This window comes from Sceloporus occidentalis, unplaced genomic scaffold (assembly GCF_023333645.1).
Source record: "Sceloporus occidentalis isolate IW3139 unplaced genomic scaffold, rSceOcc1.0.p SCAF_3, whole genome shotgun sequence".
In the NCBI taxonomy this organism is placed as follows: Eukaryota; Metazoa; Chordata; class Lepidosauria; order Squamata; family Phrynosomatidae; genus Sceloporus; species Sceloporus occidentalis.
Genome location: NW_028316983.1, coordinates 200,046,356 through 200,062,555, shown reverse-complemented (window position 1 = coordinate 200,062,555; position 16,200 = coordinate 200,046,356). Strand labels below are relative to the sequence as shown.

At 41.6% G+C, this 16,200-nt stretch overlaps 1 protein-coding gene and 1 long non-coding RNA gene across 3 annotated transcripts in view; one reads left to right on the top strand and one right to left on the bottom strand.

Annotated features, from left to right (window-relative positions):
• Positions 1–628: 628 nt before the first annotated feature.
• LOC149317332 (DGAT1/2-independent enzyme synthesizing storage lipids-like) overlaps positions 629–16,200 on the bottom strand; it is a 15,741-nt gene continuing 169 nt past the window's right edge. Inside the window, exons 1-6 of the mRNA XM_089518874.1 lie at positions 16,054–16,200; positions 13,863–14,027; positions 11,113–11,306; positions 9,361–9,421; positions 5,843–5,982; positions 629–733 (exon numbers count right to left, since the gene is read on the bottom strand). The exon at positions 16,054–16,200 is cut by the window's right edge and continues 169 nt beyond it. Of these exons, the coding sequence (XP_089375000.1) occupies positions 629–733; positions 5,843–5,982; positions 9,361–9,421; positions 11,113–11,306; positions 13,863–14,027; positions 16,054–16,200 (812 nt within the window). The remainder of the gene's footprint in view (positions 734–5,842; positions 5,983–9,360; positions 9,422–11,112; positions 11,307–13,862; positions 14,028–16,053) is intronic.
• The window catches only part of LOC149317331 (uncharacterized), an 11,569-nt gene continuing 3,410 nt past the window's right edge, over positions 8,042–16,200 (top strand). Inside the window, exons 1-3 of one of the 2 annotated variants that reach the window (XR_016280743.1) lie at positions 8,042–8,094; positions 10,333–10,413; positions 15,789–15,838. This is a non-coding gene — a long non-coding RNA (uncharacterized LOC149317331). Of the gene's footprint in view, positions 8,095–10,327; positions 10,414–15,788; positions 15,839–16,200 lie in introns of both variants that reach the window. The other variant, XR_016280742.1, reaches the window with a different exon arrangement.

Genomic DNA, 16,200 nt, shown 5'->3' with positions numbered 1-16,200 from the left:
TTTTGGTTTAATTGGAGGTGAAATACAAACAGATTCTGATCAGAAGAGAAAGTTCACTGTCCAAAAAACAAAACACAAAAACAGTTCACTTTACAATGTTTCAATGAAAACACAAAGAAAAATATAAAGTTAGTCAACTTTATTTAGAAGAAAGTAATATTCATTGAGGAGGGAACAAGCTTGTTTTCTGCTGCTCCAGAGAACAGGACTCGGAACAATAGATGCAAGCTCCAGGAAAAGAGATTCCACCTCAACATTAGGAGAAACCTCCTGACAGTAAGGATTGTTCGACAGTGGAACACACTCCCTCAGAGAGTGATGGAGTCTCCCTCCTTGGAGGTTTTTAAGTAGATGCTGGATGGCCATCTGTCGGGGATGCTTTGATTGAGAGGTCCTGCATGGCAGGGAGTTGGACTAGATGGCCCTTGTAGTCTCTTCCAACTCTATGATTCTACTGTCTATTTTGGAGCATACTATCAGGAAATTTACAGAAGTGAATATTTGCTGAGTATTTTATAAAATTCTAAATACAAGTATTCATTATTTTGACACATTGCTCACAAAGATATGAATATTTTAATTAGACATTTGGCTAATAAGGCATACCAGTGTATAAAATATATGAAGGCTAGTTCTCTTTGTGATGTTTCTGAAATCGTTCTGAAAGAGCTCTTAAAATATTTCCTGGTATTTGTTGATGTTTATCACGGAGATTTTCAATAGCAATCTTTGTCTGTTAAAACAAAAAGGGGAAATATAACATTGTAAACATTATTTTTTTAAAAAACCCTACAGAAATATCACATACAAAATTAGGAGGTAACCAGTGCTAAAATTGGCATGTACAAGGACTAAATGTGATTAGATTATCTGATTTCTGAGTAATTTTATACTGTAGGTAGAGCAATATGCGAGGGTAAACCCTTAAGCTCCATTGAAGCAGACAGCCTTTGAAATTTATAAAGTGTGGGTCCCTTATGCATCATGACTATCTTAGCTAGTATTTTTGGGCACATCATGAGAAGGCATGACTCATTAGAAAAGACCATAATTCTAGGAAAGGTGGAAGGCAGTAGAAAGAGAGGGAGATCGTATACCAAATGGATAGATTCAATTAGGGAGATTATGGGCACAGATCTACAAGACCTAAGCAGAACTATGGCGGGTAGGGGGTCTTGGAGATGTCTCATCCCCAGGGTTGCCATGAGTTGGGGATGATTTGAAAGTAGTTAACAACAAATAACAATGCCTTGTCTTGCTATATAAGATTTAAAAAAAACAGATGTGAAACAGATCATTTCCCCTACATATTTGTGTGTGTGCTTGTGTATATACGAACAGATTGTGAATAATGGTGGCACATTATGGTGTAATGAAAGTTTTCTTACATAGACATGACATCTGGCCTTTTCTAAGAACTTTGTTTTGTTAGTATAAGCTTGAGAAATCAAAAATACTAAACAGAACTGATCTGTTTTTACTGAAGCAATTCAGGATGCCAGGAAATGTCAAAGAAATCCAGATGAAATGTCAGGAAATCCAGATGAAGAAAATCCTATACAGACAGTAATAACATTTCTGCGAAGAAAAATTATGTTTTCTGCTCAGAATAGAGGCCACCTGACTCACTGGGCTGGCCATTTTGGTGGTGGTGGTGCGTGCTCCAGGTCTCTCTGGAGGCTGGCATCCTTGGCCTATCAATCTGGGCCATAAGACAGAGGACCTACCGTTCTGGGCTGAGGGGGGTTTGGGAGGATCAGCAGGCTATGGCCTTAGCCACTTTCAGTGACGATGAGGATCCCCCTGGTATCCATCTCAGAATGAATGAATGAATGAATGAATGAATGAATGAGTGAATGAATAAGAACCAGGGATCCTAAGACAGTACTTTGTGGATATTTTCACTTTTCTTAAACATGAGAGGGAGGAGGGGTGTTCTCTATGTGGAAAAGAGAGGAGGGAGGTGGAGGTTGACCCGGTCGTGTAATCCTTCTCTAACTGGCTAGTGGGTTATTCTGTCTATTCGTGGGAGTAATCCAAATGACATATACTGATTGGGGATGTTACCTTTCCAATCACATGGCCAATGTCCTTAAGGCTAGGGCTCTAGTGGGAGAGGCTGGCGGGCACTGAGTTTGAAACCACTTTCCGCAAGCTGGCATCCCAAACCAGCAGGGGCCGGTGGGAGCTTATCAATGATAAGCTATGGTTAGTCCTTTTAGGCCCTCACATAAAAGGGAGGGAAGATTCTTCCAATCTCTTCAGTTGGGCAGGGAAGCATGACTCCTGCAGGTCTGTGTGCTGGGAGTTCCAGTTGGGAAAACGTGTCTGCCTTCACTGCAAGCTGACACACAGTTGTGAGCTTTGCCTAGGCCCACACATCAAGCTTCCATGCTCTCGCCCTGGTGGTGCTCAGCAGGCCTTTACGGCAGGACGCCCCAGCCTGACAGCCTATGAAATAAAAAGAGTGAACTTCTAGCTCCAGAACCATAGGGATGGGGGTCCAAAATAAATCCCCTGGGGCTGCCTGGCACGTTTTTGTCCTCACTTTTACACCTGTGTACTCATTGGTACTGCACCCCCTTCTATGTAAATATCTGAACAAAAAGGCAGCCCTCTTTTCGGAAGAAGGATTCACTCAGACTTTCAGGATCCCTGCTTCAGATGCTCAGAACCTAAAATCAGGGGCTCCAAGTCCACTTGGATGCTGCCGGGAGTTTGAGTTTCGGAGTCTTCTTCCAAGGACATTGGTGTGCTCAATGCCAGTGGGCACAAGGTGGGATCCTCCGGGACCTCAAGTTCCCAGAGTTCTTCCCAGTCTTAGTTGCAGTTCATATTTGGGGAGGGGGGGGTCTGTTTAGAAAGAAGGCTGTTTGTTTCTGGTATGACAACCAGATGGTAGTCAGGATCCTCAACCACTTTTTTGGGGGGCCCTACAAGTGGGTGAGCTGGTTCCCTCTTCCAGGAAGGACTGAGCCAGGAGGGTGCTAAGGTGAGAAGATGTCTCTTTCGTTGGACATGATGTTTTGTTAGTTCTTTGCAAATCCAAGTGTGACCAGATGGGGAAAGACTCCACCATCAAGCTAGTTCAGATTAACAGCAGCCAGCTTTGTCCTGTCTGGACTTTGCACAGGTACCTTGCATCCCGCCCCGCCCCCAAACTGAAGGTTTGCTTTTTCTACATGACGGTGGAACCCCCCTCACCTGGTTTCAACTGGTGGCAATGCTCAGACTGACCCTGCGATACATCAGGCTGCCAATGGAGGAGTTTGGAAGACATTTCTTGCGCATTGAGGCTGCTAACACTGCAGCGGACTGTGGCCTTTCTGTTGATGCCATAAAACGGTTGGGCAGGTGAAAGTCTAGGGCCTTTGCTGGATATGTTCAACCATGGTTAGACTCCTGCAGGGGAACACCCTTGGTGCTCCTTACCTGAGGAGACTAGGAATTGGGCTATCTCTTTGGGTTACGGTACAGCTTTCAGCTGGGGGTTGGTGAAAGGCGGACCCCTATCGAGAGGCTAGCTTTTTGTGGCAGTAGCAAGAGTCATGGTTCTGGTGGGTGGGTCTATCTGTGCTGCGGAGCACTGATTTTGGGAGTCCAATAGGGCCCCAAGGGTGCTGAGATGGAGAAGGAGTCGCCAATGAACTCCTTATCAGCATCCCTTGGTGACAAAGGGCAGAGATATAAACATCCAGTTCCCTCCCTTTGCCATCCCTGTGCCCAGCCATGACTGGGCAGTGGGGTTCATCGATCAGCAGTCGGGTTGGTTGATGCAAGATCCGGACCCATGACTTGGGCCAACCCCTCCTGTCAAGTCTACTTTATGAAGTTGTGGGCCTTTCCCTTCCATATGATTGTCTATGAATTTTTCTTACTTGTAGTGCCCCCTCCCCTGCAAATACTATTGTTTTTGTGTGTATGTGTACATGCACACACAAACAAAATGCTGTTTTCATGATTTCATGATTTTTAAAATTATTATTCAGGTAAACTGCACTGCAAGATAGAAACATGTTTGTCTTTGCATTTGTCTCCATTTTCCCACAGTGGCTACATAATTTCCAGCATGAAATCCAGCATGGTCTTCCATCACCAGCCCCTTGGTCTTAATTCTAGCTTGCTGTTTAAATTTACATTTTCGTTCAGTTTTTCAAAATGGGCCATGTGCCTCCTGCTGTCTCTTCATTCCAGTGCAAATATTTATTTATTTGAATTATATCCTATCTTTCTCTCAATCATATGGGACATATAAAAACACAAAATATACTGTCAAAAACAGTTAAGTAAATGCTATTATTAAAATGCAATAGAAATAAAAGCTCTTAAAAGCACAGCAGTAAGGAAACAACACACCTATTTTTACAAACTCTTCCTCAGCAATTAGTCAATTACCAGTGACCTATCTAAATAAAAAGTATATGAGTGTTGGCAGCAGAACAATATGGAGGGAAACAGGCTAGCATTATTTGAGATGGAGTTCCACCACTTAGACACAGCCATCAAGAAAACCTTCAGCAAATATGACCCTGAGATAGTCTTGATGAATAGAAGGGCCCAGAACCAGTTGCAGAAAAAGTTGCAGAAGTGGTAGCAAACCTAAAGACCATAAGAACAAATGTACTACATCTCATGCAACTGGAAAGGAAATGCAATGCTGCTAGCCCATTTCCCCTATGCTATTGTTATATGAGGAAATAATCAACAACAAATGGAGTAGAGAAGAGAGATCCACAAATGAACAATAATTTATTTTGACCAACTATTTACATCATTTTTTTTTTGTTTAGGCTAGAAAGATGGTACAAAATAATAACAATAATAGAGGTACCAAAGAGGTACAGCAACATGGCGATGCCCTAGCTTCTGTCTGCGAGTATTCTGCTGCAGGTGAAGTGCTCCACATGGCAATCACTGAGTAGAGGAGTGGGGCCCCAGTGAAATTGCCCTCTGGAGTAGAGGGAATATCCATGTGGGCACGGAATATCCATGAAGATCCCACAACTTTAAAACTGAAAGAATAAATTAACCCCCTAGTAGAACTTTGCCTTAGTACAATGCGCCTGCGCCATATGCGGATGCACTATATGCGGCTTCCAGCTTATGCAGAAGCCGCATGCCAATCAAATGCTAACACATTTTCACTCCTCCTAGGCAATTTTAGGCTGAGGAAAGGTTTTTCTTTAGTAAGAAGGGACTTGAATGTCACTTCTAGTTGGAAAAAAAGAGCCTTTGCTGAGCCTAAAATGGACCAGAGATGGCTGAAATCATGGCCAGGTTTTCCTTTTCCTTTTCCATGGCCATGAAGGATGTTTGGGAGCAAAAATAATTTTAAAAAAAATCTGTGAAGTCATCCTGCTAAAGTCTCCTAGGGGCCAGAGCAGCCCTAGTCCTTCATCCCAGCTTTATATCATATAATGAGTCTCAACAAACACCAGGAGAGAAAGGCTATATGGAACAAACTATGTACCAGTCCACATATAGTCAGCCCTCCATATCCATGGATTTTTTCATCCATGGAGCCAAGCATTAACAGCTAGAATACCCCCCCCCCCCACACACACCCCTACACATTCCACAAAGCAAAACTTGATTTTGCCATTTTATATAAGGGACACCATTTTACTACACCATTGTATTTAATAGAACTTGAACATCCAGGAATTTTGGTGTCCACAGAGGGGCTTAGAACAAAATCCCAGCAGATACCAAGGGCCCCCTGTACTAAATGTCCATTCCTGAACAAGGAGGATGTAAATAAGTATGCAGAACATAACAAAAATGAAAAACTTTATCCCTAAATTGATTTAATGTTTATATTTTCCTGAGCAGTTTCACTTACTTTTTCTACTAGCTCTTGTGCAGTTATATTCGGATCATATGGGATGGGTTCTCCAATATATGTACATAATTTGACAGGAAAATATCCAGCAATAGGGAGGAAAAACCATCGAGTTTTTTCATATAGCCATCTGGTAAATCCTGTGGAGGAAATGACATAATTTCAGATTCAGCTCATGCTGCATGTTATCAGACTGGAGACTGTCTGGTATCTTAAATTTTAAGAGTGGCAGGAATCCAACCCAAGAAACGAGAATTAAATAATAGAAGATCCAGACTACACATGGTATTAAACATATCACTTTGCCCTGGGTACCCATTTCCCTCATCACATATAGCCGGGATGTACATGAACTGTATAAATTATTGGCAGTTGTAGAGCTCACCCCCCAATCCACATACTTTAGTCTTAACAGATCCAATTTGAATGAGAAAAACGTTCAACTGAAGAGAATGGGAAGTTTTCTTTCTGTCCAAATAGCCAGTATATCACACCCAAGTATAGACAGGATCTAGCATCAAATATTCCCTTCTCACAAATTAGTGTCACCATCTTGATCAAGGACCAGTGTTGACTGTTTTTGAGGCAAAAATCCTGTATTCAGGGGCAATATTGTTGGACATCTCGTGCTTAGGCCTAAATATTCTGAAGTGTTAGCACAGCCAAGGCATTACTTCTGATCACCAAACCTCTCTCTCTCTCTCTCTCTCTATATATATATATATATGGAATTAAAATTAGCTCAAATGGAATTGGCTGTGTTACTTAGGAATCTTTACCTGTGTATAGCAGTTCTGAAGGTACAAAGAAGTCCAGAGGCAGCTCAAAGTTACAAGTTTTATTTAAAAGAGAAAAATCCACACACATACTAACACATGCACATGCATGCACACACACCTACACTAGGAATAGGGAATAAAGAGTTAGGTTGGAATAGAAAAGGGTTTAGAAGGGGAACATACAACCTGGATGTTTGTTGCTCCTTCTTCTGCTGCCAGTGTTAAGATGGACAATGGAGACTCATTCGTTCTCTTGGCAGAGTAGTGAAGCGGGGCTAGCAATTACAAAACTGGCAGCACTTCTGCCTGGAAATAAACTAAGGGGCTGAAGAGATGGCATGATGGTGGCTTGGGGTGGAGGTTGGGCATGCACCCTGATGCTCGCTCTTCCCAGAAGTTTGGTCTTCCCAGAAAGGAGGGGAGGTGTAAATTAGGCATGTTTCCAAGACAGGATGGCAAGATGAATGGAGTTTCTTTCCATGCCAGGTGCCATTCCCTTTTAGTATCTTAATACCTCATTTTATGTAAAAGGACAACATCTCCTGGTGGTGACTCCAAGAATGCTATGTGATGTACCCATTTTGAGACTATGGAAGCTTGGATCATACACAGGATGCCCACTATCACTGGATATCAAAGAGAAGAGGTGATTTCAGCCAAGTCCAAGGCATAACAGAAGGCACCAAACCTGGTCTGATATTAGAAGCCAATCAGGACCAGTTTTGGGATGGTGGACTGCCAAGGAAAACCACGCGGTTTTGGCTATATTTAAAAGAAATACAGTGTGCCCGCATCATACATGGGCGTGCTATATGCGGCTTTGACCATATGCGGAAAGCTGCGGGAGAGTGCACAGGGTAGCGCATCCCATTCACATGAATGGGGTGCGCACCCGTGATGTATGTGCCACCGCGCTGCAGCATGCACATGCCCCATTCATGCCAATGGGGCTAGAGCATGCATAGAATTCAGCTTATGTGGGGGGGGGGTCTGGAACGGATCCCCGCGTAAGCCGAGGGTGCGCTGTATAGGACTAATCAAGAGGAGAACTCAAAGGAGTGATCCTTACCTAAGAACAACTAGACCAAAGCCCGCAGGGAAGCTGAATATGTTTCCAACATGTTGTAAAGACAGATATTATAGGCCAGATATCACACACACTAACTCATTAATGATTTGTGATGAACATTTAAATAAGCAATAAATGTCACCCTTAGAACCCCCTAATAATATTGTTATGGCACTGGATGAATTATAGACAGCTAGTTTATAGCACACACATCCCAATAGCTAGGTAAGTGCCACAGTTCTGAGGTAAAACCACAGTTCTGAGATAAAGAGTTTCATGTTCATTCTCTGTGCCATTGTTACCTATTTCTTTCCTGCTTCTCAATATTTTCATTCTGTCTTTTAGGCATATCCAAAACTTTGTGATTCCTGGCAATAGAGCAAGAACAACTAAAAGCTCTCATGGTATGTCTCCCTGAATAAGGTCTGAGTTTTGCCCCTGTGTTTACTCATTCCTACCAACTTCTTCTGAAGGTCCAGTAGTTAGAGGGGGAGAAGGAATAATGAAATCACGCACATGTACATTGTTGTATTAAAAGACAAGGCCATAACTTTATTGGTAGTAGCTGTTAGGTCCTTTAGCGCTTAGATCCAAGCAGGCCTCCTGTATGCCATCTGATGAAGCCCCTCCTCCAATCTGCCTGCTGGGAAGAACTATTTTATGGTAGGCTGTGGGGGTCCATGTGGGCATGGGCCACTATGTGAGACTCCCCCATCTACCTTGGAGTTACATATTTCCTAGGGTTGTCTCCGATTGGTTCCATCCCCAAGATCTTTTATACAGTGCTATAAAGAGGAAGCATGCAGCCCACCCAAGGATCTGGTCAGTACCAAAACCTCCTTCTAAAGTGTTGTGACAAGAAAAATCTGAATGATACAGACAATGAAATACCACAGGATTTGGTTCACTCCAAAGAAAACATAAAAAAAAAAACCTTCAACATTACCAAACTGATCTAGGGAGGGAGCTGAGAAGACTGGAATGAACTGAATGAGAATAGTTTGGTGGGGATTTTTAAAATTTTTACCAGGCATATTATAGTGGAGACTGCAGGGCTTTTTGGAGAGAGGGACTGCATCCCCAGGACTTTTATTCCAAAGTACCATGTGGTAACGTATAGGAGTTTATTGCATCCCAAATAAACCCGACTCCTGGGTTAGATTCCAGTATGGGATGCAGCCAGGTTTTATCGCATGCAAAATGCTACCAATGCCACCACCACCTTACTGCATCCCACCTAAAACCCAGCTACAAGATATACTCAGATGGCCAATTTACAAAGTTGGGAAGCTTTGAGTGTGGCTTATAGCTGGATTTTAGGCGGGATGCAATTGGGCAGTGGCAGTGGCGGCATTTTGCATGTGATAATACCCGATTGCATCCCATAATCGAATCTAACCCAGGAGAGGTGAGTCGAATTTATTTGGTGTGCAATAAACTCCACTGTCAAGGAAATCTTCAGTGCTGAGTCTGTTTAGAAGGGTATTTCAGGATCAGCCATGTTGACAGTGCCATTAATGTCTAATTAGACAATATTGTACAGTCTGTACACACATATTTCCATGAACAGACATGCAAAAAGTAAATGAGGATTATCAAGCAGACTGTGAAAACAGTTTTAAGGAACAGATCAAGAAATTACAAGAAGAAATTTAGGAAACCAAGCTCACGTGTATTTCCAATTGGTCTGTTAACTTCACGAATATTTCGTGTAAACATGGGAATGATGGGCTAAAAAGGATGAAAGAATGGATGAGAAACGAGTTTCACCATAGCAATTATTTTGTTATGAAGGCTCACCTAACAGCACAGTGATTACAAATAGCCCATAAATGAAGAATTTGGCATTGTAATTCCTAATAAAGATTATTACTATGAATAAACTTTTCACTCAGTGTCTTAAATGTACAGAGACACGAGCAAACAAATGAACAAACAAACAAAACCCAGGAACTAAAAAGCAAATAATAATAATAATAATAATAATAATAATAATTTTAGATTGGCATTAAGCTCAAGGAAATATCTTATTTTACTAGACACTATACAATATTTCCAATGCTATAGCAAAAAATTGATTCATGTCCTCCTTAGGCATCCGTAGTGCTAAACTATGTGTCTTAGGAGTTTAGTGCACAGTTACATAAACCGGCTTACTTTGCCCGGTTTGAATCCTCTTCTGGATATTATCATATGCATTCTGCTGCTGATGGCACCTTTTGCCTAAAACTTGGCTCCCAGCCGTGCTCAGCCAGCCGATTTGCAATGTCAGGAGCTTCCTGGCTTTGCAAATCAGCTGGCTGAGCTCAGATTTTAGCTGGGATTTAGGTGGGTTTGAGGTGGGGGGTGGCATGGGTGGCAAAATGCATATAATATCCAGCTACATCCTGGAAGAGGATTCAAACTGGGCAAGGTAAGCTGGTTCATTTAGATGTGTACTGAACTCCTTAGTTGCTTCAGCTATAGGCTCCATGGGAACTGTTATGTAAGTTCTATTAATTCATTGGGGCAACTTTAGTTTGGACTAAAATGATTATGGCTGAAGTCTGGTTAATATATTATGCAGTTGTAAACCCTATGAATTATTTGTTTGGCCCACTGGATAAGGAAACCCTAAAGGATGGCTATTCTTATTAGTTCAGTTCAGAAAGAGAGGGAGAGCTAGAGAGGACAAGAGCTGCTGCTGCCAAGGCTAATGATTAGACACTTCTCACCTTGAACAGGTTAGTGGGTTTTTCAATTATGTATTTAGGAGTGGAAAAAAGTTAACATTCCTCACAGTGGAATTTCTGTTAAACATTTGTATCTTCTATGTATTTATTTTGTATAGTTTATTTAGGGCTTTAAGGTTTGTTTCAGAGATTGCTGTGCTACCAAGCTGCAGATATATAACAGGCCTCCAATCAAGTTCTGCACTGGAAGGCATGGAACTTCTGGGATAGTTGATGTATATTCAGTTGTGTTGTTATTCTCCTGTAGTCTTAAATTGTGATAGTATTTGCAATATTCATCAATGAGTCCAGAAAGAGGTACACTGCCACAACAGTGCTGCTCATGGTGGTGGTGGTGGCAAGAAGAAAAAGTCTGTATTGGATGAGGAGGCAGCTTGGAGCTGGCAGATATTCATAGCAGAAGCAACTCCTCCTGGGGTTTGACAGCTAGGGCAAGGCTTCCAAGGGAGTATATTAATGGCTAATGAAATGTTCGTTGCCCTCCATCCCAAAAAAGACATATGTGCGTGCAGAAGCCACATTTACATACATGTATGACACTAACAAAATCTTGCCTTGTGTTTGCTTTCCTTCCCCATCATTAAAAATTTATTCTTCTATTTCTGAAGTAATCAAAGTACATTCACATCCCTGCATATTGCATTGTATCTTTAGCATAATTTGAAAACAGTAAATAAATAGCACACTCACCACTTTGGCTTCTAAAGCCACATGGGCAAAACCTGTACGGTTACCCCATACGAGTTTGTAGTACTGGTCACCAAATAATGCTTCTCTCATTCCACCAGGTGCGATACCTAATAACTGGCCTTTTTTCAGGATTTCAACACTTTTTGCTCTGTTGCCAGGAATGCAACCATTCAGTTGAAAACAAAGTTTTAAGCCTGTTAAAATATGCCATGAAAGGGGGGGGGGGGGGAAAGACACATGTTGCAGAATAGCTGTGTACAGAATAGTATTTATGAAGAAATTCTGTTTGTAAGTAATGCTATGTTCCCTGTGTTGAGAATGCTAGAAAGCTTACTTACAGGCTTGACAGACTGGCAATAAATGCCGGCCTCAGTGCAGAGTGGTGGCATGGTGTCCACATGACACATGTCTTGACGCTGTCTTGATGCTGCTGTCACAGCAGGTGATGTCACTGTGCTACTCTGGCACTGTGCCCAGATGATGCAGTGCCAAAGGAGTGCAGAAAAGCCATGGTGTTGGCAGCTATGGCACCCTTTCTGCAGTGCAATATAAAGCCGCTTTTTGCGACTCCTTTTTGTGCCATGGAAAGGCCAGATCACAGCTGTGGCATGCAATTGCCACAGCCCTGATCCAGCAAAAAAAGAGGCATCTGCAGGCCACCCCCTAAGGGCTGTCTGTTCAGCCTCTGAGTGAACCCAGATAAATTATTTGGTTTCCTGTGTATCTGCAGAGTATGTGACTGATACTCTGTGAGTGGCTAGATAACAACTGCCCTGACTTAGAGATATGCTTGCTGTTGGGGTTTATGAACAGAAACAAGCATCTTGTCTCAGTTAAAATGTTCCTCTGTTAGCTGCAGTGACAATGCTGGCATAACCCTCTTTCTGCCACTTGATCTCAGAAATCAACTGGCAGAGGAATTTGCTGATATAACAGTGCTGTTTTAGTGGAGAGCAGCAGACAGAAGAGCCCAAAAGAAGCAGACAAGGGGCAGAATAAGGTCCTGTGCAGGCCAGCACTTTGGGCTGGCCTGGGGAAGAAGTTGGGGCATAGCAACTCCATGACACATGTCCCAGCTCTGCCCCCAGGGTGCCGTGATGTCGTGCGCTGCACCACATGGCACGTGGCATCATGGTGCTCCTCCGGCGCTGTGTACAGATGACACAGCACCAAAGGAGCACCATACCCTTTCCAAGGCACAAAAATGAGCCACTTTTTGCATCTCCTTTTTGCGCCCTGGAAGGCTGGATTGGGGCCATGGTGTGCGCTTGCTGTGGCCCCGATCTGGCAAAAATGGAGGCACCTGCATGCTACCCCTTAGGTGCAGCCTGCACAGCCCCTAACTGAAGAACCAAGTCATTTCAGATCAAAAACCTTCCCCAACCCAATAGCCAATATATTATTCCAGACTATTACTCTGGAAATGTGGTTTCTATTTCCAGATTGATCATGAACTTGGATGAGTCACACTCTCTCAGGGGAAGAGTGTGCCTCATGAGAAGGCAATGGCAAGTTTCCTCTGAACAGGTCTTGCCAAGAAAACTCAATGATAAGTTCACCATAGGGTTGCATAAGTTAGAAACCCTATGTATACCCTGCCTGTTCTATTTGTTATCTGATAGCTATTGTGACCACTTGACAGATTGTACTGCTGAAGAAGTGAAATATTTCCATTGAGCCTTCAAGGGTTTTGATCTACTAAGCTGAATACAGGGCATCATATAATGTAGTCAAGTTTTCTTTCCTTTGGGTAATAGACTTCTCAAATAATAAGTTAGCAATATTCATTCATCTTGTTGCAAGGTTGGAGAAAATGAGGTGATGATGTGCCAGATTCCAATTTGGGAAAGGTCCTGGGGCCACATGTCACTAGTGGGAGGGCTAAGGCACAACATCTGGTTAAGTATAAAGTAGCTGTGGCCATAGGAAAGTGAATTATATGAGTTGGGATATTTTTCCATCCATTATATGAAGCACAGCTGGGTGTTCAAGTCCACAGTGAATCAGTTTTCTTGGCTGCAAAACTATTCTGCTTGCAAGGAGCTTAGTTCTAGGATGAACACTTTAAAGCCTTTTAACAAGCCCTCCTTTTCTAATAACTGATCAGCAACAACAGCTGGAGAAACCTGTGCACTGGATGGAGAATTCCTGCAGGCCACACATGGTCCACTGGCCACTGATTTCCCATCCATATTTTGGGGAATCACAAACTATGCAGATTTAATACTGTCTGTCATTGGTATCACCTTGAAAATTCTGTTATATATTGCTTGTGACTAACATTGTCATATTTTTTTCTCCTCTATGATTTTTAACATCTTTGCCTGATGAAGACACTAGTAGAGCTTTGAAAGCTTTCAACAAATATTTTGTGCATTTTGGATGAACCCCAAAATATCACTGTTTTGTGGATTTTGGATCCTAGCAATATTCATTCATCTTGTTGTAAGGAGAAAATGAGGTGATGATGTGCCAGATTCCAATTTGGGAAAGGTCCTGGGGCCACACACCACCAGTGGGAGGGTTAAGGCACAGTGTCTGTTTAAGCATAAAGTAGCCGAGGCCATAGGAAAGTGAATTATATGAGTTGGAATATTTTTCCATCCATTATATAAAGTAACCATACTTTACATTAGGGTTAACTTAATGCATTTTGATTGGGACCAACAACTGGATTTACTTCCATAACTTTCCACAATTTAAGCAGCTACAATATTGCAATTTTAAATGTGGAATTACAAGTACAGTACCTGGCAGACCATACAGGCGATTTTCAATCACAGAATGACAGACTCTTCCTGTCTGAAGAAACCAATTAGCTGCAAAAAAATTTAAGTCATAACATAGTGTTCCATGATATAAAATAATCATCCCGGGTCCTTCTGGTATATTCTCCATGCCAATAATCTCATAACCTGAAGAAAGTACAGAACACAAGAGGTAACTATTCTATTTTAGTATAAGTTAAAGAAAAGCATAATACAGTAATTGAAAGATATAACTGTGTTTGTCTGGAAAATCAGTATGCAAAGGGTTCTTGAGAGATCTGAAATGTGTTGCATGGTCCCTTTGCATAAAAAACATAATAAATTTATTTATTATTTGGTAAGAAATAATAGATAAGAAACAAGATCAAAGAAAAATGCTATATTTTAGGGTCAGTCTTTTTAGGACACTAATTTGTCCTTATCCAGAAGCATGATCTTCTCTGTGATGATCTCTTAAAAAGAAAAAGCCCTCCCCCCTTATGGGGAAAACAGGTGGGAAGCTTTTTTCCCACCAACTCTTTGGATACAGCATAATGTAAGGTTATGTGCTATACCACTGGATTATTTCTGCAGTGTGCAGTCTTAGGGGCTCGACAGATGGGCGGCTCCATACCACCCATCTTTGCCCTGCATTGTTGCCATAGCCACCAAATGGCATGACAATGATGTGCTGCCAGAAAGAAGCTGCCTAGAGCGGCTTCCTTTTGTAGTGCCATAAATAGCAAAGGGTGTGCCATGATGCCACTTTCTGCCAGCAATGTCTGCACACTGTGTGGCGCGTGCATCATCATGGCGGCCCCCATGTGGTTGACGCCGAACCATGATGGCACTACCAACACGTACTAGGGTTTGGGAGCGTGTAGTTGCTCCATTCTCCCGAACCCTAATTTTAGCCTCAGGCTGCCACAAAATAGTGGTCTGTTCCAAGCCTAAGTTAACTTGAATGACTTAAATATGACTCTGTCTATTTTCACCCCAATCTATTACAGCAGAGGTAGAAAGACATATTTTTATTACAGTTCTTGGCCTGCATATTATTGGCCTGCATATTATTGTTCTTGGTCTGCGTATTATTTTTCTTTAACAGGCATGGTAAGGAGATTGAAGGTAAATGGGTATGAAGATAGCATGTTCTTCCCCTAGAACCACTCTTTCTTTTTCCTGTTTATTTTTTCAACTAAATTTATACACATTTGTGTTCACTATTATACTAGGTGGAGTATCACCCAGCATTATCTGAGTGCAAATACGTTCAAACAGAGCACTATGAGTTGCAGGAGGATTTCCTTAACTCTTAGGTGACATCAATCTGGATTTTTATGGTGAAGCTGGACACTATAAATTGTGTGATGATCAGCACTGACAAATTTGTGAAACATCTACCAGAATGTCCTGATGTGATATGGCTACTCCTACTTTTCCTTCTAGAAAGTCCTCCATTTGTAATTTCACCTTGAAAATTAGCACTGCAATTTAGGAGACAATCAAAAATTGTCAAATTTTGTAGTATTTAGCATAGTGCCCTTATGAATGACTACAGATTATGCAGGCATCATTTGTTTACTGTTATAGATAAGATCCATGGGTATATTTGCTGTTTGTATAATTGCTCACATTTATATTAATAAAATTAATAAAATTACTGAAATGTTAGGCTCCTAACCTAATGCTTGGTGTTTCAGATGTTTATTTTCATTTAACTTTAACACAAGAATGAGGAAAATATGCCCTTAAACTTTTTTTATTCTTTATGTCTCCCAAATATCTTCCAGTGAAACTTGGTAGTAAATACAGTGCCCAGTCTAATCTACCTCCCAAAATCAACAGCAAACTGCATTCCTGTAACAAACAAGAAGGGAGACACATTTCAGAAGTATTACTGAATTTTCAATCAATTTTATGTTGCAGGTCTGGAACACTAATTAGTTTGTGGCAACTAAAGCAACATTGGACAAGTGGTAAGCACTGCCAGCTTATTGGCTTGTCGTTCCTCTTCTTATTATAATAGGAAATTGACAAAAATATATAGTATTCATTGGATTTGAAGACAGATATGTTTCAGGAACTCCCCTTCTAGTGCACCATGCCCTTTGATCAGCATTGGAATTCTAGAGGACCTGCTTTAGGAATAGAGTAACTCATCAGATTAGTATTAAGAAAATATTTTGCTTACCATGCACTATCTTTCCAAGTGTACTCCCCATGTATGAAAGTATATACCTTGGATTATCCCATATTTTGTTCATCTTGTCTTCTGGTGCATTATTAATTTTCTTGTATATATATAGAGAAAGTGAAACAATACATATTGCAACGTATA